Source organism: Hyperoodon ampullatus (genome assembly GCF_949752795.1).
Source record: "Hyperoodon ampullatus genome assembly, chromosome: X".
NCBI classification, from domain to species: domain Eukaryota; kingdom Metazoa; phylum Chordata; class Mammalia; order Artiodactyla; family Ziphiidae; genus Hyperoodon; species Hyperoodon ampullatus.
The window spans coordinates 20,938,688-20,963,639 of NC_136913.1; the positions used below are offsets into that span (position 1 = coordinate 20,938,688).

The 24,952-nt window shown below is 44.4% G+C and overlaps 1 protein-coding gene across 1 annotated transcript; it reads left to right on the forward strand.

Moving 5' to 3' along the window:
- Positions 1 to 9,255: 9,255 nt before the first annotated feature.
- On the forward strand, positions 9,256 to 10,305 carry LOC307069584 (melanoma-associated antigen B4-like; the record flags this gene model as incomplete). The annotated part of the gene is made up of 1 exon (XM_079727969.1): positions 9,256 to 10,305. The coding sequence occupies one exon, from the start codon at positions 9,256 to 9,258 to the stop codon at positions 10,303 to 10,305; it is 1,050 nt and encodes a 349-aa protein (XP_079584095.1).
- Between the last annotated feature and the right edge of the window lie 14,647 nt (positions 10,306 to 24,952).

Below are 24,952 nucleotides of genomic sequence, written 5' to 3' on the forward strand. Positions count from 1 at the left end.
GGACTTTGTGAGCAACGATATCATTTTTTTTTCCGTTTTTCTATTTTTTTGTGAGTGTGTACGTGTATGCTTCTGTGTGTGATTTTGTCTGTATAGCTTTGCTTTTACCATTTGTCCTAAGGTTCTGTCTATCCGTTTTTTTTCTTTTTATTACTTAAAAATTTTTTTCTTAATAATTATTTTATTTTATTTTATTTCTTTCTTTTTTCCCCTACCTTTTATTCTGAGCAATGTGGAGGACAGGCTCTTGGAGCTCCAGCCAGGAGTCAGGGCTGTACCACTGAGGTGGGAGAGCCAACTTCAGGACACTGGTCCACAAGAGACCTCCCAGCTCCACGTCATATAAAACGGCCAAAAATCTTCCAGAGATCTCCATCTCAACGCCAAGACCCAGTTCCACTCAACGACCAGCAAGCTACAGTGCTGGACACCCCATGCCAAACAACTAGCAAGACAGGAAAACAACGCCATCCATTACCACAGCGGCTGCCGAAAATCATAATAAGGCCACAGACACCCCAAAACACACCACAAGACGTGGACCTGCCCACCAGAAAGACAAGATCCAGCCTCATCCACCAGAACACAAGCACTAGTCCCCTCCACCAGGAAGCCTATACAACCCACTGAACCAACCTTAGCCACTGGGGACAGACACCAAAAACAACAGGAACTATGAACCTGCAGCCTGCGAAAAGGAGACCCCAAACACAGTAAATTAAGCAAAATGAGAAGACAGAGAAACACACGGCAGATGAAGGAGCAAGGCAAAAATCCATCAGACCTCACAAATGAAAAGGAAATAGGCAGCCTACCTGAAAAAGAATTCAGAATAATGATAGTAAAGATGATTCAAAATCTTGGAAATAGAATGGAGAAAATAAAGGAAACGTTTAACAAGGACCTAGAAGAACTAAACAGCAGACAAACAGTGAAGAACACCACAATAAATGAAATTAAAAATTCTCTAGTAACAGAATAACTGAGGCAGAAGAACGGATAAGTGGCCTGGAAGATAAAAGAGTGGAAATAACTACTGCAGAGCAGAATAAAGAAAAATGAATTAGGGCTTCCCTGGTGGCGCAGTGGTTGAGAGTCCGCCTGCCGATGCAGGGGACACGGGTTCGTGTCCCGGTCCGGGAGGATCCCGCGTGCCGCGGAGCGACTGGGCCCGTGAGCCATGGCCTCTGGGTCTGCGCGTCCGGAGCCTGTGCTTCGCAACAGGAGAGGCCACAACAGTGAGAGGCCCGCATACCGCAAAAAAAAAAAAAAAAAAAAAAAAAAAACGAACTAAAAGAATTGAAGACAATCTCAGAGACCTCTGGGACAACATAAAACACACCAACATTCGAAATTTAGTGGTCCCAAAAGAAGAGGAAAAGAAAGGGAATGAGAAAATATTTCAAGAGATTATAAGTGAAAACTTCCCTAGTATGGGAAAGGAAATAGTTAATCAAGTCCAGGGAGCACAGAGAGTCCCATACAGAATAACTCCAAGGAGAAACACGCCAAGACACATATTAATCAAACTATCACAAATTAAATACAAAGAACAAATATTAAAAGCAGCAAGGGAAAAATAACACATAAGGGAATCCCCATAAGGTTAACAGCTGATCTTTCAGCAGAAACTCTGCCAGCCAGAAGGGAGTGGCAGGATATATTTAAAGTGAGTAAGGAGAAAAACCTACAACCAAGATTACTCTACCCAGCAAGGATCTCATTCAGATTTGATGAAGAAATTAAAACCTTTACAGACAAGCAAAACTAAGAGAACTCAGCACCACCAAACCAGCTTTACAACAAATGCTAAAGGAACTTCTCTAGGCAGGAAACACAACAGAAGGAAAAGACCTACAATAACAAACCCAAAACAATTAAGAAAATGGGAATAGGAACATACATATAGATAATGACCTTAAAGGTAAATGGACTAAATGTTCCAACCAGAAGACATAGGTTGGCTGAAAGGATACAGAAACAAGACCCGTTTATATGCTGTTGACAATAGACCCACTTCAGACCTAGGGACACATACAGACTTAAAGTGAGGGGATGGAAAAAGATATTCCATGCAAATAGAAATCAAAAGAACACTGGAGTAGTAATTCTCATATCAGACACAATACACTGTAAAACAAAGACTATTACAAGAGACAAAGAAGGACACTACATAATGATCAAGGGATCAATCAAAGAAGAACATATAACAATTGTACATATTTATGCACCTAACAAAAGAGCACCTCAATACATAAGGCACATACTAACAGCCATAAAAGGGGAAAGCGACAGTAACACAATCATAGTAGGGGACTTTAACACCCCACTTTCACCAATGGACAGATCATCCAAAATGAAAATAAATACAGAAACACAAGCTATAAATGATGCATTAAACAAGATGGACTTAATTGATATTTATAGGACATTCCATCCATAAAAAACAGAATACACATTCTTCTCAAATGCTCATGGAACATTCTCCAGGATAGATCATATCTTGGATCACAAATCAACCCTTGGTAAATTTAAGAAAATTGAAATCGTATCAATTATCTTTTCCGACCACAACGCTATGAGACTAGATATCAATTACAGGAAAAAACCGTAAGAAATACAAACACATGGAGGCTAAACAAACACTACTTAATAACCAAGAGATCACTGAAGAAATCAAAGAGGAAATCAAAAAGTACCTAGACACAAATGACAAAGAAACACAATGACTCAAAACCTATGGGATGCAGCAAAAGCAGTTCTATGAAGGAAATTAGCAGCAATACAATCCTACCTCAAGAAACGAGAAATCTCAAATAAACCACCTAACCTTACACCTAAAGCAATTAGAGAAAGAAAACAAAACAAAAAAAAAACCCCAAACATAGCTGAAGGAAAGAAATCATAAAGATCAGATCAGAAATAAATGAACAAGAAATGAAGGAAACGATAGCAGACATCAATAAAACTGAAAGCTGGTTCTTTGAGAAGATAAACAAAATTGACAAACCATTAGCCAGACTTATCAAGAAAAAAAGCGAGAAGATTCAAATCAATAGAATTAGAAATGAAAAAGGGGAAGAAACAACTGACACTACAGAAATACAAAGGATCATGGGAGATTACTACAAGCAACTCTACGCCACTAAAATGGACAACCTGGAAGAAATGGACAAATTCTTAAAAATGCAAAACCTTGCGAGACTGAAACAGGAAGAAATAGAAAATATGAATAGACCAATCACAAGCACTGAAACTGAAACTGTGATTAAAAATCTTCCAACACACAAAAGCCCAGGACCAGATGGCTTCACAGGCGAATTCTATCAAGCATTTAGAGAAGAGCTAACACCCATCCTTCTCAGACTCTTCCAAAATATAGCAGAGGGAGGAACACTCCTAAACTCATTCTACGAGGCCACCATCACCCTGATACCAAAACCAGACAAAAATGTCACAAAGAAAAAAACTACAGGTCAATATCACTGATGAACATAGATGCAAAAATCCTCAACAAAATACTAGCAAACAGAGTCCAACAGCACATTAAAAGGATCATACACTATGATCCAGTGGTATTTATCCCAGGAATGCAAGGATTCTTCAATATACGCAAATCAATCAACGTGATACACCATATTAACAAATTGAAGGAGAAAAACTAGATGATCATCTCAATAGATGCAGGGAAAGCTTTTGACAAAATTCAACACCCATTTATGATAAAAACCCTCCAGAAAGTAGGCATAGAGGGAACTTTCCTCAACATACTAAAGGCCATATATGACAAACCCACAGTGAACATTGTCCTCAATGGTGAAAAACTGAAACCATTTCCACTAAGATCAGGAACAAGACAAGGTTGCCCACTCTCACCACTCTTATTCAACATAGTTTTGGAAGTTCTAGCCACAGCAATCAGAGAAGAAAAAGAAATAAAAGGAATCCAAATCGGAAAAGAAGAAGTAAAGCTGTCACTGTTTGCAGATGACATGATACTATACATAGAGAATCCTAAAGACACTACCAGAAAACTACTAGAGCTAATCAATGAATTTGGTAAAGTAGCAGGATACAAAATTAATGCACAGAAATCTCTGGCATTCCTATACACTAACGAAGAAAAATCTGAAAGTGAAATCAAGAAAACACTCCCATTTACCACTGCAACAAAAAGAATAAAATATCTGGGAATAAACCTACCTAAGGAGACAAAGACCTGTATGCAGAAAATTATAAGACACTGATGAAAGAAATTAAAGATGATACAAATAGATGGAGAGATATACCATGTCCTTGGATTGCAAGAATCAGCATTGTGAAAATGACTCTACTACCCAAAGCAATCTACAGATTCAATGCAATCCCTATCAAACTACCACGGGCATTTTTCACAGAACTAGAACAAAAAATTTAACAATTTGTATGGAAACACAAAAGACCCTGAATAGCCGAAGCAATCTTGAGAACGAAAAACAGAGCTGGAGGAATCAGGCTCCTGGACTTTAGACTATACTACAAAGCTACAGTGATTAAGACAGTATGGTACTGGCTCAGAAACAGAAATATAGATCAATGAAATAGGATAGAAAGTCTAGAGATAAACCCATGCACATATGGTCACCTTAACTTTGATAAAGGAGGCAAGAATATACAGTGGAGAAAAGACAGCCTCTTCAATAAGTGGTGCTGGGAAAACTGGACAGCTACATGTAAAAGAATGAAATTACAACACTCCCTAACACCATACACAAAAATAAACTCAAAATGGATTAAAGACCTAAATGTAAAGCCAGACACCATCAAACTCTTAGAGGAAAACATAGGCAGAACACTCTATGACATAAATCACAGCAAGATCCTTTTTGACCCACCTCCTAGAGAAACGGAAATAAAAACAAAAATAAACAAATGGGACCTAATGAAAATTCCAAAGCTTTTGCACAGCAAAGGAAACCATAAACAAGATGAAAAGACAGCCCTCAGAATGGGAGAAAATATTTGCAAATGAAGCAACAGACAAAGGATTAATCTCCAAAACATACAAGCAACTCATGCAGCTCAATATGAAAAAAACAACCCAATCCAAACATGGGCAGAAGACCTAAATAGACATTTCTCCAAAGAAGACATACAGATCGCCAAAAGACACATGAAAGAATGCTCAACATCATTAACCATTAGAGAAATGCATATCAAAACTAAAATGCGGTATCATCTCACTGGTCAGAATGGCCATCATCAAAAAATCTACGAACAGTAAATGCTGGAGAGGGTGTGGAGAAAAGGGAACCCTCTTGCACTGTTGGTGGGAATGTAAATTGATACAGCCACTATGGGGAACAGTATGGAGGTTCCCTAAAAAACTAAAAATAGAACTACCCTACGACCCAGTAATCCCACTCCTGGGCATATACCCTGAGAAAACCATAATTCAAAAAGAGTCATGTACCAAAATGTTCATTGCACCTCTATTTACAATAGCCAGGAAATGGAAGCAACCTAAGTATCCATCAACAGATGAAGGGATAAAGAAGATGTGGCACATATATACAGCAGAATATTACTCAGCCATAAAAAGGAACGAAACTGCGGTATTTGTAGTGAGGTGGATGGACCTAGAGTCTGTCATACAGCGTGAAGTAAGTCAGAGAGAGAAAAACAAATACCGTATGCTAACACATATATATGGAATCTAAAAAAAAAAAAGAATGGTCATGAAGAACCTAGGGGCAAGACGGGAATAAAAATGCAGACCTACTGGAGAATGGACTTGAGGATATGGGGAGGGGGAAGGGTAAGCTTGGACAAAGTGAAAGAGTGGCATGGGCATACATACAGTACTAAACGTAAAATAGATAGCTAGTGGGAAGCAGCCGCAAAGCACAGGGTGATCAGCTCGGTGCTTTGTGACCACCTACAGTGGTGGGATAGGGAGGGTGGGAGGGAGGGAGATGCAAAGGGAAGAGATATGGGGACATATGTATATGTATAACTGAATCACTTTGTTATAAAGCAGAAACAAACACACCATTGTAAAGCAATTATACTCCAATAAAGATGTTAAAAAAATCAAAAAAAAAGAAAAAAAGAAAAAAGAAAATACACCATAGACAAAAGCAACAATATAAAAAAACATACCTAGAAAGAAACCATACAAAAATGTATATAATCTACATGGAGGCAACAATAAGAATTTCCTGATTGACTTAGGAAAAAGAAGTCTCAACCAGAATAGTATGTTATGCGTATTCGTGAGGCACAGATATTGTAAGAATGTCGATTTTCCTTAATTCATTTACAGATTTAGTACCTTTTCCACAGCAGCTGATGACAATCAAACATAGGCTACTGTTTCCTGTACCCAAAATCAACCATGGAAACATTACAGAAGGAATAAAGAAAAAACATTAACAAACGCAAAAACACAAAACTAAATAATCCCTGAGGGACAATAAGTCTCCACTGAACTAGAACCTGAGTGTGGGCAGGTAGGGGGATGCCCTGAATTCGAGACAGGTCTGTAGCCTGCAAGAGAGGCAGATGACAGGATTGATTAGAGAAAAGCCTTTAAACTTGAGCCCTTGATTCCTCCACTGTGCTCTGGGACCATGAATCTCTACTGCTTCACTGAAGGAATCTGAGGCAGCATTTCAGAGCCCGCATGCCAGGAGCATGGGACACCAAAGATTGGGCTGGATGTGGCAGTATGGTCCACAGGCTGTGAAATAACCATCTGAAACTTTGTTAGTGGATGACGACTGGCCTTTTTAAATGATCATCTTAATAGACTATCACACACGGACTCAAAGAGAAAAGCAAGTAACACAGTACTTGTACAAAAGGACAGAAATTCATTTCTGAACTTCTGGGCAATGCCCCTGATGTCAACAAAGAGAGACCACAGTGAGAACTGTCAGGCTAAGGCGCCCCTTCACTAACTCCTCTGGGATTCTGTGGGGCATGGTTGGGGACAGGGATGGATTCATACCAGAGAAGGAAGGAATCGCAGGCCCTGCCAGCAGTCAACGTGAGGACCCTGAGTGAGACCTGACGGCCTCCGAACCACAGAAGAGAGAGTCTCACCTCCTTTCCCCTCAGCTCATCTTACCTGCAGCAGCCATCTCTGGGAGGCTCCAGGCAGAAGTGTCCAGATGAGATGTGCCTGCACTTCACACCAGCAGTCTCAGGGAGTTGATGTCTTTGATGTGAGGCCTTGGCCTCAGGTCAGCAGACGGGAGGTAGCCCAGCACCTACAGGGAGTCAAGAGAAGACACTGAGGGAGGATTGAGAGCACCATCCACCATAGAAGAGGGGGCCCCAAAGAGCCCTCACTGTCAGTCTCGGGGGACCCAGGCATGGCTGTGAGGCTCAGGCCCCCAGATACTTCCGGCTGGGGGTGCCGACAGAAATGAGAGCCAAGGTGTGACGCCTGCTGACTCAGCTCAGCAGAGGGAAAAGTCCCAGGACCTGCCAAGAGTCAATGAAAGGCCCTCGTGCCAGGCCTGTGGGAAGCTCCCCCGGAACCACCCCCCACCTCCTGTCCCACCCGGCCCCGCCCCATCCCGCCCCCAGCCCCCCCATGCTGTGCTCCTGGAGCCCAGATGCGCATGACCGGATGTGACGTCCTCCTACACACGCGGTGGGGGCGACGCCATTGTTGAGAGCTGCCGTCCGGCGAGGGTGAGCCGCAGGAGGAATCCCACGTCTCTTCAGGAGTCAAAGTGTGAGGTAACCCCAGTTAGAAGTGCGGGGATGCCCCCGACACCCCCAATCCCCTTTCCCTCTGAAAAGAGGCGGCCACACAGGCCCCGCCCACCCCGCCCCTGCTCTCGGCCCGAGAGCCTCGGGCCTGGCCGTTAGGCCCAAAGTCCATCCGCTTCCCCTGCGGGGTCTCGGGCAAGGAAGGCCTCGCTCTGAGGCTGGTGGACCCTGGCTCACCTCAGTTGAGGGAGCGTCCCAGGCCCTGTGGAGTGAAGGACGGGACCCCTGTGGGGACCGAGGGGCTCCACACCCCAAAATGGCGGCCACGCAGACCCCGCCCCTGACGTCGGCCTGGGAGCCTCCGGGCAGGTCTAAAGACTGAGGGGCTCCCTCAGTGCGAACGCGGACGGACGGACGGATGCGGGAGACCCAGGGAGGACGGGGCCTTGTTCTGAGGGGCTGGCCGCAGGTCAGCAGAGGGAGGATTTCCAGGGCACGGGAGGAGTCAGGGTGAGGACCGTCCTCCCCGTCGCAAGGGCACCTCAGAACCCCTCCCCTGTTGTCAGCCGCTTCCTTCTGGCCACACGCGGAGAAGGGAGGGCTGCTGTCTGAGAGGGGAGGTGCAGGCCAGCAGAAGGCGCGTCCCTAAGCACTGCCAAGAGTCAGCCCAAGCCCTTGAGTGAGGGCCAGTGGGGCCGCCAGCCACAGGGCCTCGACCTGTCTGCCGCACGCTGCAGGCTTGGTAAAACTCTGCCTCGTGCGGCCGCCTGGTCACCCTCACTGCCTCCTAGTGAGACTCAGGGAGGTGCCGGCACTGGTGCGAGCAGATGGCCCTCGGGGCAAGAGAGGAGCTCCAGGCTGCACCGGCCGTCCAGGGAGGACCCCGAGTGAGGACTAAGGGAGTCACCCACCCCGAAGAGAAGGGACCAGAGAGAACATGGCCTGTCCCCTCCTGTCAACGCTTAAACTCCCAAGAAAGGACTGTCAGGCCGAGACTGCCCGTAATTTCCTCTGCCAGGTCCAAGGGAGGTTAGAGCTTTGTTCTGAAGGGGCAGCCACGAGGCAGCAGAAGGGAGGGTCCCAGGACCCTTCGGTGGTGGGCTGAACGCTCCCTCCTTTCCTCCTCCTGGGTGTCACGGAAGATGGTGGTGTCAACTTCAGAGCAGCAGAGGGCATGGGGTGGGGGGGGGGTGGGGGAGTCTTGCCAACAACTGTCATCCTGACTCTGAATGGGAACCACGGGGACCTACCTCCCCTGCCAGCCCCCGCTGTCACCCCCGTACCGCCCAGGCAGGGCTGGCTGGCTGTGCCCCAAGGCTCACCCGACCGTCCTCCACAGGGCTCTCAGGGGACAGGCTGAGCAGGAGAACAGGAGCCCTGTGGGCCCTCGGGCAGTGCCCTCAAGGACCCTGCAGAGGCGGCCTTGGTTAAAGCCAGGGAGGACTCTCCCCGCTGAAGGTGCTCACAGCATCTCCTTGTCCCTCCCGCAGGTGCCCTCGTTGCCTGCCTTCCTGCCCACACTCCCGCCTGCTGGCCCTGACCTGTGTCATCATGCCTCGAGGCCGGAAGAGCAAGCGCCGTGCCCAAAAGAAACACCGCCAGGCCCGGGGGAACACTCAGAGGCTCAAGGGTGCCCAGGCCACTGAGGCGGCGGCGGCGGCGGCAGAGATAGAAGAGTCGCCCTCGTCCCCCGCTTCTGTTTCTCGGGGTACTTCCCCGAGCTCCTCTGTTGCTGGCACTCGCCAGGAGCCTCAGGGAGTCCCAGCCACGAGCTCTCGTGCTGCAGGGGTTTCATGCCCAGGATCTGAAGAGGGTGCCCAGAGCCAAGATGAGAAAAGTGCAAGTACCGCCCAGGCAGCACCTTACACTCACAGCACTTACAGAGATCGTCTGACCAGGCAGGCCAAGAAGTTGGGGCAGTTCCTGCTGGATAAGTACAAGATGAAGGAGCTCATCTCGCAGGCGGCACTGCTGGAGGTAGTCAACAAGAAGTACAAGAAGCACTTCCCTGAGATCCTCAGGAGAGCCTCTGAGTGCATGGAGCTGGTCTTTGGCCTCGATCTGAAGGAAGTCGACCCCAGCAGTCACTCCTACGCCCTCATCAGCAAGCTGGGCCTGTGCAGCGAGGGAAATCCGAGTGATGAGTCGGGGCTGCCCGTGTCCGGTCTCCTGATGGCTATCCTGGGCAAGATCTTCGAGAACGGCAACCGTGCCACCGAGGAGGAGATCTGGGATTTCCTCAATTCATTGGGTTTGTATGCTGGGAGGAGGCACTCGGTCTTTGGGGAGCCCAGGAGCCTCATCAGCAAGTATTTCCTGCAGCAGAAGTATCTGATGTATTGCCAGGTGCCCAACAGCGATCCTCCGCGCTATGAGTTCTTGTGGGGCCCGAGAGCCCACGCTGAAACCAGCAAGATGGAAGTGCTGGAGTATATGGCCAAGATCAATGATACCGTCCCCAGGGCCTTACCAGGTCTCTATGAGGAGGCTATGAAAGATGAGGAAGAGAGAGCAAGAGTGAGAGCCGCGGCCAGGGCTGCAGCTGTTGCTGAGCGCAGAGCACGTTCCAGGGCCAAGGCCCGCAGCTCCTCCCACATGTAGGGAGGGAGGCCGCGGGCAGACTGCTCACTTTGTTTTGGAAGAGAGCAGTCAGGCTCCTAAATAGTGCAGAGTAGTAGGGGTGGAGGGAACAAAGTATAGATCTCATTTATCTTCCTGTTTTACACTAGTAACTTCTATATATTATTGATTGATTTATTTAGGTTTTTTCAAATGTTTTTTTCTTGTAATAGTGTGTTTTCTTAAGAATACGAATACGTGAATGATATTACTTGCATACTTATTGCTGTTCAAAGAGTTCTAAAGTTACAGTTTTGGTATATATAAAAGAAATTCACGAACCATCTGTATTTTCTGTATGATCCAGAAGTAGAAAACATGGCAGTGCAATAGAGATTTTCATGGAAATGTGAAAGGTGACCACAGAAAATATTTAGAAACAAAAAATGGAGAAAACAGAGTAAAAGGTATTTAATTCGTAGTTTGCCTTATTTCTTTGAAACTTTCTTTTGGTAGAAATAAAAGATACTTTGACTGATTTAGCTCATTTGTGAGTATTTGTTTCTTTTGTCTTGGTGCACTGCATATTCTCTGCCACCTACTGGATTAAAAATAAACTCTGACGGGAGGGTGGTATTTTGGGGGTTCATAATAATCATATCATAACTGCCATTCATCAAAAACCCAATATTTCTTAGTGAGTATGCCACTGCTTTCCATGTAGTACATAACATTCCAGCATTCATGCAGGATAGGATTTAGCAGACTGCCTTTATAGGTGAATAACTTGCAAATTTCTCAAGTTCACAAGACTGATTAAGGGACCTTGCTGGGTCTAGTCCCCTGGTCTGGAATCGTCTAGAGCCTACACTCTTCCACTCCTCCCAGCCTAAGCCAGACCTTACGTCTTTTAATTCATTTTTCTTCTCACCACTCCAAAATGTATCTCATGGGATAAAAGGGGCCCTGTTCCCAAAGCACTGTTTTGGATTACAGTAACAGTAACGCTGAATAAGTGAATGCTATGAATAAAAAAAATTATTTTGGTGACAATGGGGTCTTCTACATATGCAACGTCAGATACCCTGAAAAAGATCAGCATCTCCTCATTTACTCTTCAAGTTTCTCAGGGACATAAAAGCCTTGGTTTAAGAGCTGTGTCCTCAGGTCAGTGGAGGGAGGAGTCCCAGCCTCTGAGGGTTACTCAAGGTGAGGACCTTAGAACAGAAGGGGGCCCCACAAGGTATACCCTGCTTTCTCCCTTCTGTGGCCATGCGCAGAGCTGTCTGTCTGAAGGTACCCCTTCTCCTCCTCCGGGGCAAGGGTGGAGAGGTTCTCAGGGAGGTGAGTTCCTTGGTCTTGTGGCAGCATCTCCAATTCTGCCCAGGTAGGAGATCCTAACAGGCCTTAATTTGCTTCAGGGTGAGGACACTGGGTGCTGATGAGTGGACTCCCCATAACAAAGGGGGACCACGCAGAGGCCCCTGGCAGGGGTAGCCAGGGAATAGGTCCCTTCCCTCCCCTTCTGGTGTCTCAGGAAGGTGAAAGCCTTGGCCTGAGGCTGGCAGACAGACAGTAGGGAGGGTGGAGTCCCATATGCTACCTGAAGTCAAGGTAAGAAACCTGAGTTAGGACTGAGGGGCCACTGACTCCAGAAGAGTGGGGCCTTGTAAAATCCTGCTCCTCAGAAGACCCCAACAGCTTTGGACAGATCTGGTTCATCCTGACTTCCAATTCAGAATTTCCAAGAAGGTAATGCCTTTGTTCTGAGGAGCACAGCTTCAGGGGAGTGGAGGGTGGAGTCCTGGGTCTGGTCAGGCCTCACGATGAGGACCCTGAATGAGGAGCAAGAGGACCACTCACTCCAGAACAGAGGAGAATGCAGAGTCCCACCCCTGACGTCAGCCCCAGGAGGCCCAGGACAAAGCTTTCTGGCTGGCGTGCCCCCTCTTTCCACTGGGGGTGGTCTCAGGGAGGCGAGGGCCTTGGTCTATGGGGAACAGCCTCACTCAGTAGAGACTGGAAATCTAGTGTCTCTAAATGGGGATAGAGGGACTCCACGTAGAACACAGCCCTGCCACTGGACGCCTCCCCTTGGCAAAGCCAGGAATGTTGGCATGCTGCGCCCCACACCTTTCCTTTTAGAGCGTCTCAGGTAGATGAGGCACTTGGTCTCAGGGGCCAGCCTCAGGTGAGCACAGGGAGGAATTCCAGGTCATGCCAAGAGCCAAGCACAGGACCACGAGGACTGAGGGAACCACCCAAATCATAAAAGTGGGGACGCCACAGAATCCCTCCCTTACTGTCAGCCATGAGTGACCACAGGCAGTCATGCCCACGTGAGGCAACCCTCACATCCTCCTAGGTGGTCTCAGGGAATTAAAGGCTGCAGTATGAGGGCACAGGCCTCTCTAGGTCACGGGAAGAGTCAGCGTAAGGGCTCCGAGTGAGGACCAAGGGGAACACCCAACCGAAAAGAGAGAGGAACACATGCACAGCCCCACCACCCTCTCGGCCCTGGGAAGCCCCAGGCAGGGGCAGTTCCATGTGTCACCCACTTGCTTCCAGCTCCGGAGGACTCAGGTCAGTAGAGGGAAGAGTCCCAGATCCTGACAGACTGAGGACTACTGAGGTCACAGACCCCAGCAGAGTGGAGCCCGGAGAATCCTGCCCTCTGCTGTTAGTCCTCAGAAGCCCCTGAGAAATAGCTGTGGCTACACGTGGCCTACTCTGACTTCTACTTCTGGGGACTCAGGGTGGTGAGGACTTTGCTCTGAGGCTGGCTGACTCAGCATAGGGGAAATTTCCAGGTTGTGCTAGGAGTTGGGGTGCGGACCTAAGGCTGGAGTGGAGCGTGAAAACCATAACAATGGGGGCAGCACATCATCTCTCCCCTGCTGTCAGTCCTGGGAGACGCCTGGATAGATGTCAGGCCGAGCAGAGGCAACCCTTAACTCCTCCCGGGGTGACAGAGAAGTGAGCACAGTAATAGGTGAAGAGAAGGAGAAATTATAGGTCTTCCCAGGAGTCAAACCGAGGAGGCTGCGTGAGGACTGGTGCGGCCAACCATCATAAGGCCTGGGTTTGCCTGCCACAGCTTTCTGCCTTCAGAGACCACAGGTAGATGTGGGAAATCAGGCTACCCTCACCTTCTTCTATTGGGTCTCAGAGAGCTGTGGGCCTTTCTATGAGCACATGTCCTCAGGTAAAGAGAGAGGAGCCACAGGCCTTCCCAGGAGTCAAACTGAGAACCCTGAGTGACGACTAAGGGGAACACGCCCCACCCCCTGAGCTGTGGGGACGACAAAGAGTCTAGCCTTGCCCCTGCTTTCAGCACTTGAAGGCTCAGGACAGGGCAGTCGGGCCGAGGCTCCTTTACATCAGGTCTAAGGGAGGTGAGATCCTCAGCCTGAAGGTAAAGCCATTAGAGGGCAGAAGGGTAGGTCCCAGGCCCTACGTGAAGCCAACTGAGAGCAGTGAATAGGGACTGAGGACCCAGTGATCCCAGGAGAGAGAGGACTCCACAGAGCTGTCAGCACTGTGTTCCCCCTGTCAGGGCGGTGAGCTGGGGCACCCCTCACTTCCTCCTCATGGGCCCCCGGGACCACCGAGGTGTCAACAGCAGAGCAACAGAGGGGAGGAAGCCCAGGCCCTGGCTGCCGTCCATCTAAAGATCCTGAAGATGAACTGAGCGGACTCCCCGCCCTAGAACACGGAAGGTCCCACTGGCAGCCCCTTCTGTCACCCCCGTACCGCCCAGGCAGGGCTGGCTGGCTGGCTGTGCCCCAAGGCTCACTCGACCGTCCTCCACAGGGCTCTCAGGGGACAGGCTGAGCAGGAGAACAGGAGCCCTGTGGGCCCTCGGGCAGTGCCCTCAAGGACCCTGCAGAGGCGGCCTTGGTTAAAGCCAGGGAGGACTCTCCCCGCTGAAGGTGCTCACAGCATCTCCTTGTCCCTCCCGCAGGTGCCCTCGTTGCCTGCCTTCCTGCCCACACTCCCGCCTGCTGGCCCTGACCTGTGTCATCATGCCTCGGGGCCAGAAGAGGAAGCGCCGTGCCCGGCAGAAACGCCGCCAGGCCCGGGGGGAGACTCAGAGGCTCAAGGGTGCCCAGGCCACTGAGGCGGCGGCAGAGATAGAAGAGTCGCCCTCGTCCCCCGCTTCTGTTTCTCGGGGTACTTCCCCGAGCTCCTCTGTTGCTGGCACTCGCCAGGAGCCTCAGGGAGCCCCAGCCACGAGCTCTCGTGCTGCAGGGGTTTCATGCCCAGGATCTGAAGAGGGTGCCCAGAGCCAAGGTGAGGATAGCGAGTCACAGATGAGCGGGCCTGCCCCATCCTGGACGGTTCGCCTTTCCCTCCCCTACCTGGACACTGGTGGTTGCAGCATGCCCAGAGAGCCTCCCTCTCGTGGTCAAGGACCACTGCTAGGTTTCCAGCCGTACATGGACCAAGCAAGACAAAACCACCAGCACAGGTTGACGCAGGCGCACCAAGACCTAAAAGGTGACTCAAGGTAACCCCGGGTTCATTATGCCTCATTTGTAATAACTTAGCATTGCGGCTTTTGCTTCCCCGCCCCACCCCATGGATTCTGCTTGGGTGCTTACGGGTAAGTGCCTGCATACTAGCAGGAAAGTTATATAACCTAAAGCTGTCAATCGATTTGTCACTCAAATAACACAGGACACAGGGAGGGACCACCACTCTACAAAACACAGCCCTACCCCATTGCGGGGCTGCTTCTGGTTTCCAGACAGCCCGCTCTCCTGCTTTCTCGGGAGTGTACTTCTGCTCTGCTTAACTGAACTCTTGCTACTTAAAACTGCTCTACGCCTCTCGATTGAATTCTTCCTCCTTGGGAGGGCAAGAACCAAGGAAATCGCCATTCTGCTGGTGACAATATGGATCACATATCCATTACTTTTATCAGGTACAAGTTAAAGTTTTGATATTTCATAAAACAAATTTAGAAACCTTCCATTTTTTTTTATGACCCAGAACAAGAAAACACAGCAATGGAAGAGGGATTTCCATGGAACTGTGAATAGACTCGGCAGTAAAATAATGTGGGTCAAGTAAAAAAAGAAAAGAAAAAGAGTAAATGGTGGTACATTTTTGTCTTGTTTTATTCTTTTAGGGCTTCTTTTTGTAAAAATTGTAAGATGTTTTCTTAGATTATTCAAGATTGTGAGAGAAATTAAGCAGTAATAAAGTAGACATCCTTATCGTTGCCACTCTTATTCCCAACCATTAATTGAGCATCTACTCTTTGGAAGGCTCCATGGCAGAACTGGGGATGGTAAGAAAAAGAAGACTGAGCCACTGTCCATAGAACTTTAGAGCCTAGGAGCTGCTGCCATATCAAGAAGATGGTGAGACACGCTCTAAGACCTAAATAAATGACAAGTTAAAACAAGGGGTGAGAAAGAGGAGGTTCCAGATGAGAGCAGTCAAGCGTAAATGCTCTGAAGCAAGGAAGTCTGGAGCTTTGGGACACTGAAGTTCCCTTGAGGAGGTGACTTTAAGTTAGGCGGGATGGTGGGCTAAATGAGGCTGAGTGAATTGTGGTGGGGGAGGGTGGGACCCTTAGATGGTGGGCCTCAGAGTTGAGAGACTCAAGACTGGAATGGAAGATTACCCTGAATTTTTACTTTGGGACTGTGGGTAAAACAGAGAGAATCTCCACCCGGGGCAGGAATAAAATGGGTTCCTTGTCCCTGTCCCAGTGCAGGTGAACACAGTGCACGAACTAGGTGTTTGAAGCCCATCGCCTCCAGGGAGTTTCTGAGAAACAAGGAGGGTACTTCCTTGAAGTGAGATGTCAAGAAGCCACTGTGATAGCACTCTTTGCACTGGGGTTAAAGGGATGTTCTACTACTTATCTTAAGTGTAATCTGGGGAACTCCAAATGAAGGCTACATTTTTGGTGGTGGTGAAATTATAATGAAAATAGGGGTGGTTTGGATGAAAAGGCACCTGGGAGGGAAGTTGTTGGTCCTTGACGCAAATTCTAGAACCTCTGAGTAGCATCCAGCTGGGAGAGATTCCTCTACACTCAAATGACATATTTACAAATGCGGAAATCTTACATACTTTTACTGTCTAAGCAGTTTTGTTCGTTCCAAAGGTGCTGCGTATTTTCTGACATCTCATGAGATTAAAGAAAAAAATCCCCAAGAGTTGGTATTATGGTCTGGGGTCATAGTTATTGTAGTAATAAATTCCATTCTTGAGATACCATTGTTGCAAGTGCTTTACAAATATCACGTATATTACAATAGCTCTACACGATAGGGCTTATCAGACTCACTTTACAGATGATGAACTTGCAATTTTCTGAAGTTCACAAGACTTGTGACAGAGCTGGGAATAGACCCTTGGTCTGAATTCGTCTAGAGGCCACACTGTTTCACTCTTCCCAGCCTGAGGCAGACCTAGTATCCTTTAATTCACTTGTCTCCTCACTACTTCAAACTCCATTTCAGGCAATTTAAAAAAAAAAAAGGAAGCAAGCAAACAAAAAACCCTGTAGCCAAAGTACTATAAACAGTCCTGATGAAGGAAGGTTAATACAAGAATAAACCATAATTTGGGGATTGTCTGTGGGCTTCATTTATCTAGAGTCCTCCTGCCCCTCGCTCCAGGGTTCCTTGAAAGCTCACTGCCCTGGTCCCAGCACGTGTGTTCAGCTCCAGCACTTTCCCACATTAGAGCTCCTTTCTCCTGAGACTTCCCCAGTGTGCCCTCAAGTCCAACTCTGGAATCTGTTAATGGTGCGTTGAGACTGGCCTCTGAATAAATACACCAATGAGTGAGCTTACCTAGGAGGTCAATATCCAAAGCCTCCCTCATAAGTTGGAGATGAGGACCTGAATAGACATTTCTACAAAGAGGATATACCAGTGTCCAAACAGTACATGAAAGATGCTCCATATTATTAGTCATTAGGGTAATGTATAAAAAAAAAAGTGGGATACCATTTCACTAGGTTGGTTATAAAAATGGAAAATAACAAGTGTTTGCGAGGATATGAAGAAACTGGATCCCTCATACATTGCTGGGAAGAATGTAAAATGCTTCAGCCTCTTTGGAAAACAGTTTGGTAGTTCCTCAAATTTAAACAAAGAATTACCATATGACCCAGCAATTCCATTCCTAGGTATATAACCAAAATAACTTAAAAATTGTATTCAAACAAATCCTTGTACCCAAATATTCAAAGGAGCATTATTCATAAAAGCCAAAAAATGCAAACAACCCAAAATTTCCATCACTGAATGAACGGACAGACAAAATGTGGTATATTCTTACAATGGAATATTATTCAGTCATAAAAAGCAATGACGTACGGATAACTGAGAGACCATGGATGAACCTTGGAGACATTATGATAAATGATAAATGAAAGGAGTCAGAAACAAAAGGTCACATGTTATATGACACCATTTACATGAATTATCCAGGATAAGCAAATTCATAGAGACAGAAAGCAGATTGATGGTTGCCCGGAGCTAGGGAGAGCCATGAATGAGAAGTAACTTTTTGAAGGGTAAGAGGTTATGTTGTAAGCAGATAGGGTAGGCGGTCCCTGGAGAAAGAGAACCAGGCATGGCTTTCTTGACATAAGAGAAGCCATTTTTGGCCTAAGCCATTTTGTGATCTAAGCCACTTTAAGATCATTTTGTGAAACAATGTTTGCCCTTGAACACACCTCCGCAGTAACGATCTTAAGGGAATAAAAGAATGCAGCAACCAAAGACTGTTATCAGGCAGGAGTAGTAGCAGTAGCAAAGGTAATAAGTCAGTTGTTAAGACTCCCAGTCTTTTCAAGGGTAAAGATTAGCCTGAAGCACAATCTTCAGCTGTTCTGCAGAATTCAAACCCCCCTCGAATGATCAACCACCACCAGATCAACTGCAACCGAAGGAATGATGACGGTAATCTTTTCTGACCCTTGTGACTTCAAACCCCTATAAAGCTCGGACTCTGTTGACCTTTGCCCCAACTCTATGCTGAATTCTCCTCTGCTCAAGCCCCTTCATGAATATGCATGTACCCTTAGCTTCAAACTTCCCCAGTTCTGCTGTCCAGGGAAACACTGCTTTGGGAAAGATCCCCAGGGTTCTCCTGCCTTGCTGCAAGTAATAAATCCTTCCTTCTCCTGCTCTTTGACTTGGCTGTGTATTTGGCTCGACACCCACCAAGAGGCAAACCCAGTTTTCGGGGAGCAGTTACCTTTTGGAATGAGGAATAGGTTTGGAACAAGAGAGAGGCGGTGATTGTACAACATTGTGAATGCAGTAATGCCACTGAATTATTCACTTTAAAATGTTATGTGGATATATATCAATGAGTTATATTTTTAATATTATATATAATACAGTCAATAGATTGATTGATCCCACTATACATATACTATGTATAATATATAGGTATATGTATGTATGTAAAATCAGTGGAATGATAGAATCAGATAGAATGAGAGAATTACCATTCTACAGCCCCTAATGGATTAACGGATAAGGGGAAAGACCCTCACCAACTGTCAATACCACCAGGAAGCAGAAAACAGACACTATGTGTCTCCTAATGGAAGCACACAGCTTTGTCTCAGGAGTGAACTTGCCAATAAACAAACTGGTAAATCAATAAGCCTTAATCTGAACAAGCTGTTTCCAACAATTATTGAGGATTCTTGATGCTGAGGTTCCAGGTATATTGGGTTCATTACTTTATTCTCTGTAATGTTGTATATGATTGTTTTTATTATAAATATCATGCCTTTAAATTTGAAAACCCAAGTAAAATGGAACAATTTTTAGCAAACTATAAATCACTAAAGTGAAAATGTAGTCCAAACCCAGAGCACCATCAGAATGTTCCAGGACAATCCAGGTTTGGAGCCCCCTCACACCAAATGATCAGGGAAAAACTAATCACCATCTTATTTGAATTCTTCCAAACCATACAAAAAGATAGAAAACGGATCAACCATTTTAATAGGGTAGCCCTCCTTGATACAAAGTCCAGATAAGAATGCCCCAATATAAGGATACTCACACATAACCATGTGATTAAATGAAGAAATGGGCTATGACTAAGGAACACAAAGATATCATATTAGAAAACACTGACCGTTGGAAATCACTGCATTAACAGAGAAAGGAGAAAATGCATTTCTAAACGGAAAGAATATTTGTCTCTACACTTCTATTCTCAAGCCTGTTGACACCAAATGTATGGGTTTTGTGTTTTGTTTTCTTTTGCTCACACAAACCAATTCTCTAACACCAGCTGAGTATCCTACAATTCAATTCTGACAATATCTACCTGCAGTTAGCATCAGATCCCACAAGGTAAGGGCTCATTCCCGCAACATTGCCCTACACTTAATCCAAACCCAGGTCTCCCATAATTCTGACTGACAGGCTATAAATTGGGGGCTCCTACACCCCCGCTCCCTGGGTTTGGTAATTTTCTAAAATGGCTCAAAGAACTCAAGGAAACAGTGTACTTACTAGATTACTGGATTATTATAAAAGGATGTGACTCCCTAACAGCCAAATGGAAGAGATGCCTAGAAGTGAGGTGTGGGGAAGGGGTGTGGAGCTCTCATGCCCTCTCCAGCTGCATCACCCTCATAGCACCTACATGCGTTCAGCAAACTGGAAGCTCTCCAGACCATTTTGGTTAGGATTCTTAGGCAGGCTTCATTACACAGGCATAATTAATTAAATCATTGGCCACTGGTAATTAAGTCAATCTCCAGCCCTCCTTCCCTCAGAGGTCAGAGGGTAGGACTGAAAGTTCCTAGCCCCTGATCACATGGTGGGTCCCCCAGGCAGCCCCCCACCCTTAGGGGCTTTCCAAAAGTCACCTCATTAACATAAGCTCAGGTGTGGTTGAAAGGGGCTTGTTACCAGTAACATGAAACACTCCTTTCACCTTTCTTGCTCTTTTCACTTCGGAAACCCCAACAGTTTTAGCAGCTCTGGGGACGAAGACCACATATATATTTCTTAGTATAAATCACAATATCACCATTTAATTATATGCAGGGGTAAAGAAAGGGCCTTTGATAAAAATTTTACACCAGTCCATGGTAATAACTTTTTGCAAACTCACATTAGTAGGGAATTTCTCTTCTGTGAAATCTATATGTATTAAGCATACTTAAATGTGGAATGTTATCAGAATTCCCAATAAAATAAGAAACAGGACATGGATATACGTTACCGTCTCTACTATTTGACAAGAATTTTCCTGCACTGCCACGTGAACATCTTGGAAGTCATCACTCCCATCCTCACAATGATAAAAAGCTGAACAAACTGAACATCAACAACTCTTCCTAGATCCATCAGAGAATTGAAGTTACAGGGAAAACCAATGCTTCAAAACTGAAGATGCAGGCAAATACAGGGAATCACAGCTCACTGGGAGCTGAAGGTCCTGGATCCAGGAAGGAGTAGAAAAATTTACATTGTACTTGATGCAACACTGGAAGCTATGTGTGACAAGCTTCAGAGCCCAAAACTCCTAGGAGCCGAGTCTTAGGGGAGCCCACACACTTCTGTGAGTTTTACCTTCTGGGGTCCTAACAGGTTCTCACCATAAAGATCCAAGAAAAATTTCCTCATGCTTCTGGCATGAGGAGGACATAAACCCTTTTGAAATACACCTAGGATAAAGGAACCATTTTGAAACACAGGCCCAGATGTTTCTGTTCTGTGTACTTTCCTAAACCAACTACCTTGGATGAAGGGAAAATCCTAACTCCAGCCCCCTCCAGACTTCCTGTGTCACATAACAGGGGGGATAAAAGCTGAGAAGCATTTGTGAAGGCAATAGCCCAGGGGCACAGAGCCACTAAAACATGGACAGCCAATCACAGGATTATAGAACACTGCCCGTACACCTTACCACTGCATCAACAAGGTTCCAATATAATACCAGAGGATTCCTGCTGAAAGAACTGCAAGGCTTAGACTACTTATGAAGATGTTCCTAGGGAAAACCACAGACAACAAGAACACTCAAGGAAATTGAAATCTCAGGCGCCTACAGTAAGAGCAAACAGTAAACATGACATAACTCTTATGCAGATAAACACAAACTCTCATGCTAAAGGCCCTTTAAATCGGTTCCTATTATCCAATACATTAAGACCAGCCTTCAACGAAAAATTATAAGATATGCTAAAAGGCAGAAAAGCACAGTCTGATTAAACAAAGCAAGTAAATGAACCACACTCAGATATAGGAGATAATTTGGAATATCAGACTAGGATTTTAGAATACTTATGATTCATACGCTAGGTCTCTAATGGAAAAAGTGAACGACATGCAAGAATAGTAGGTAATGTACGTAGAGAGACGGAAACTGTAGGAAAGCATCAAAAGGAAATGTGAGAAATCAAAAACATCATAACTGACATGAAGAATACCACTGATAGGCTCACCAGTAGACTGCACATGGCCAAGGAAAGACTCAGTGAAATTAAAGATATACATTGATAGAAAACCCTCAAACTAAAAAACAAAGAGAAAACAAAATAATTTTTAAAAAAGAAAAGAGTAACCAAGGATTGTGGAACAATTACAAGAGACGTAACATATGCATAGTGGGAATAATCTGAGAAGAAACAGAGAAAGAAGCAGAATTTTCAAAGTAATAATGACTGAGAATTTCCCCAAATTAATGACAGACACTAAACCACAGATCTAGGAAGCTCCAAGAACACCAAGCAGGATAAATAGAAAAAAAAAAAAAATCTACACCTACACATATCATACTCAAACTGCAGAAAATCAAACAAAAAGAGAATTCTTGAGACGAGCTAGAGAAAAAAAGAACTTACTATAGAGGAACAAGGGTAACAATTACCAAGATTTCTCTTCACAAACGATGCTATCAAGAAAAGACTACAGTTAAATTTTTAAGGCACTGAAATGAAAAAACCCAACAACAACAACAAAAACACTACCACCAACCTAGAATTCGATAGCCAGGGGGAGAAAATCCTTCAACAGTAATGAGAAATAAAGACTTTCTCTGACAGACAAAAACTGATGGAAATTTGTCACGCAGATCTACTTTGCAAGAAATGTTAAAAGAAGTTCTCCTGGGAAAAGGAAAATGATATAGGTCAGAAGCTTTGGCCGAAATAAAGAAAGGGAGTAAAACAAGGCATAAATGAAGATAAAATAAAGCCTTTTATTTTTATTATTTTCAACTGATCAAAAAAGATAACTATTTCTTCAAAATAATAATATAACAGCAATGCATCCAGTGATCATACATTATGGATAAGAGAAATAAATGGCAGAAATGGTATACTTGCACTGTTACGAGATACTTGCACTAACCGTGAAGCAGGATGGTGTTATTTGAAAGAGGACTTGAATACGTTGGAAATGTATAACACAAACGCTACAGAAACCATTAGAAATTTTTTTTTAAAGTATAACTGATATGCTAAAGAGGAGAGAAAATGGAATAACATTAAATCTTGAATTAAAACTAGAGAAGGCAGAAAAAGAGCAGGAGATTAAACAAGAAACAAAGAGTAAGCTCAATGAGTAGAAAACAGTTACAAATATGGTCAATATTAATCCAACTATATCAATAATCACTTTTAATGTGAATGGTCTAAATACACCAATTAAAAGGTAGAGATTGATAAAAAGAATGAAAACAAAGGAGACCTAACCCTATGCTTTTTATAAGAAACCCACTTTAAATATAAAGACATGAAATGATTAAAAGTAGAGGGATGGATACAATAGCCAGTCATGGAAGCAACCTAAATGCCATCGACAGATGAATGGATAAAGCAGATGTGGTACATATATACAATGGAGTACTACTCAGCCATAAAAAGGAACGAAATTGGGTCATTTGTAGAGACATGGATGGACCTAGAGTCTATCATGCAGAGTGAAGTAAGTCAGAAAGAGAAAAACAAATATCATATATTAATGCATACATGTGGAATCTAGAAAAATGGTACAGATGAACCAGTCTGCAAGGCAGAAATAGAGACACAGATGTAGAGAAGAAAGGTATGGACACCAAGGTGGGCAAAGCTGGGGTGGGATGAATGGGGAGATTGGGATAGACATATATACACCAATATGTACAAAACAGATACCTAATAAGAACCTGCTGTATAAAAAAATAAAATAAAATAAAATTCAAAAAAAAAGTAAAGGGATGGAGAAAACTCTACCATGCTAATATGAGTGAAAAAAAAATCCGCTCTAGCTATATTTATTTCAGACAAAGCAGTATTCAGAACAAGAAAGTCAGGAATAAACATGGGCATTACTTAATGATTAAGTGGCCAATTCTCAAAGAAATTATGGCAACCCTTAATGTGTATGCACCAAAAAAATTCTGCTCAGATACACGAGGCAAACACTGATGAGACAAATCTACTCTTATAGAAGGAGATGTCAACACATCTCTTTTCATAATTGACAAATCCATTAGGCAGAAAATCAGTAAGGTGCAGTTGAACTGAAAAGCAACATCAATTAACTAGGTCTAAATGACATTCATAGAATACTTAACAATAGCAGAAAGCACATTATTTTCAAGTCCACATGGAACATACACCAAGATAGATCACATTCTATGCCATAAAACACACATCATCAAATTTAAAAGAATATAAATGATACAAAGAATAATCTCATTCTGCGATGGAAATAAACTAGAAATTGATAACAAAAAAATAGCAAGAAAATCAAGGGTATTTGGAGATTAAACAATATACTTCTAAATAACACATGGGCCAAAGAGAAAATCTAATGAGGAATTTTAAAATATGTTTAACTAAATGAAAACAAAATTACAACTTATCAAAAGTTGTGCAATATAGCCAAACCAGTACTTAAAGGGACATGTATGGCATTGAATGTCTATACTAGAAAAATCTAAAGTCAATAATTTAAGCTTCTACCTTAGTGAACTGGTGAAAGAAGAGAAAAAAAGCAGAGGAAGAAGAAATAAGAAATCAAAGCAGAAATCAGTGACACTGAAGAAAGGGAAAAAAATAGAGAAAAACAGCAAAACCAGAAGCTGTTTCTTTGAACATATCCAAAACAAAAAACAAGATAACATTCTAACCAGGCTACTCAAGGAAAATAAAAAGAGAGAAAACACCAATTAAATCGCTAACAGCAGAAATGAAAGAAGGGCCATCACTACTGATTCCACGGACATTAAAAGGAAAATAAATGAATGTTATAAACAACTCTATGCCTACAGATTTGAAAAGTTAAATCGACAAATTGCTTGAAGATGCAATTTCCCAAAACTATACAAGGATAAATAGATAATCAGAATAGGTCTGTATCTATTAAAGAAATTTAATCTGTAATTAATAAACTTCCAATAAAGACAGCACCAGGCCCAGATGATTCCACTGATGAATTCTAACAAAAATTTAAGGAAGAAATGAAAACAATTCTCTACAATCTCTTCCAGAAAACAGAAGCAGAGGGGACACTTCCTAATTCATTCTATGAGGCCAGCATCACTCTAATGTCAAAAGCAGAAAAAGAAATTAAAAGAAAGTAGAATTGATCACGAATATCTCTCATGAACACAGATGCAAATTCCTCAACAAAATATAAGCAAAACAAATCTAACAAGGTATAAAAGGAATTATATACCACAACTAAGT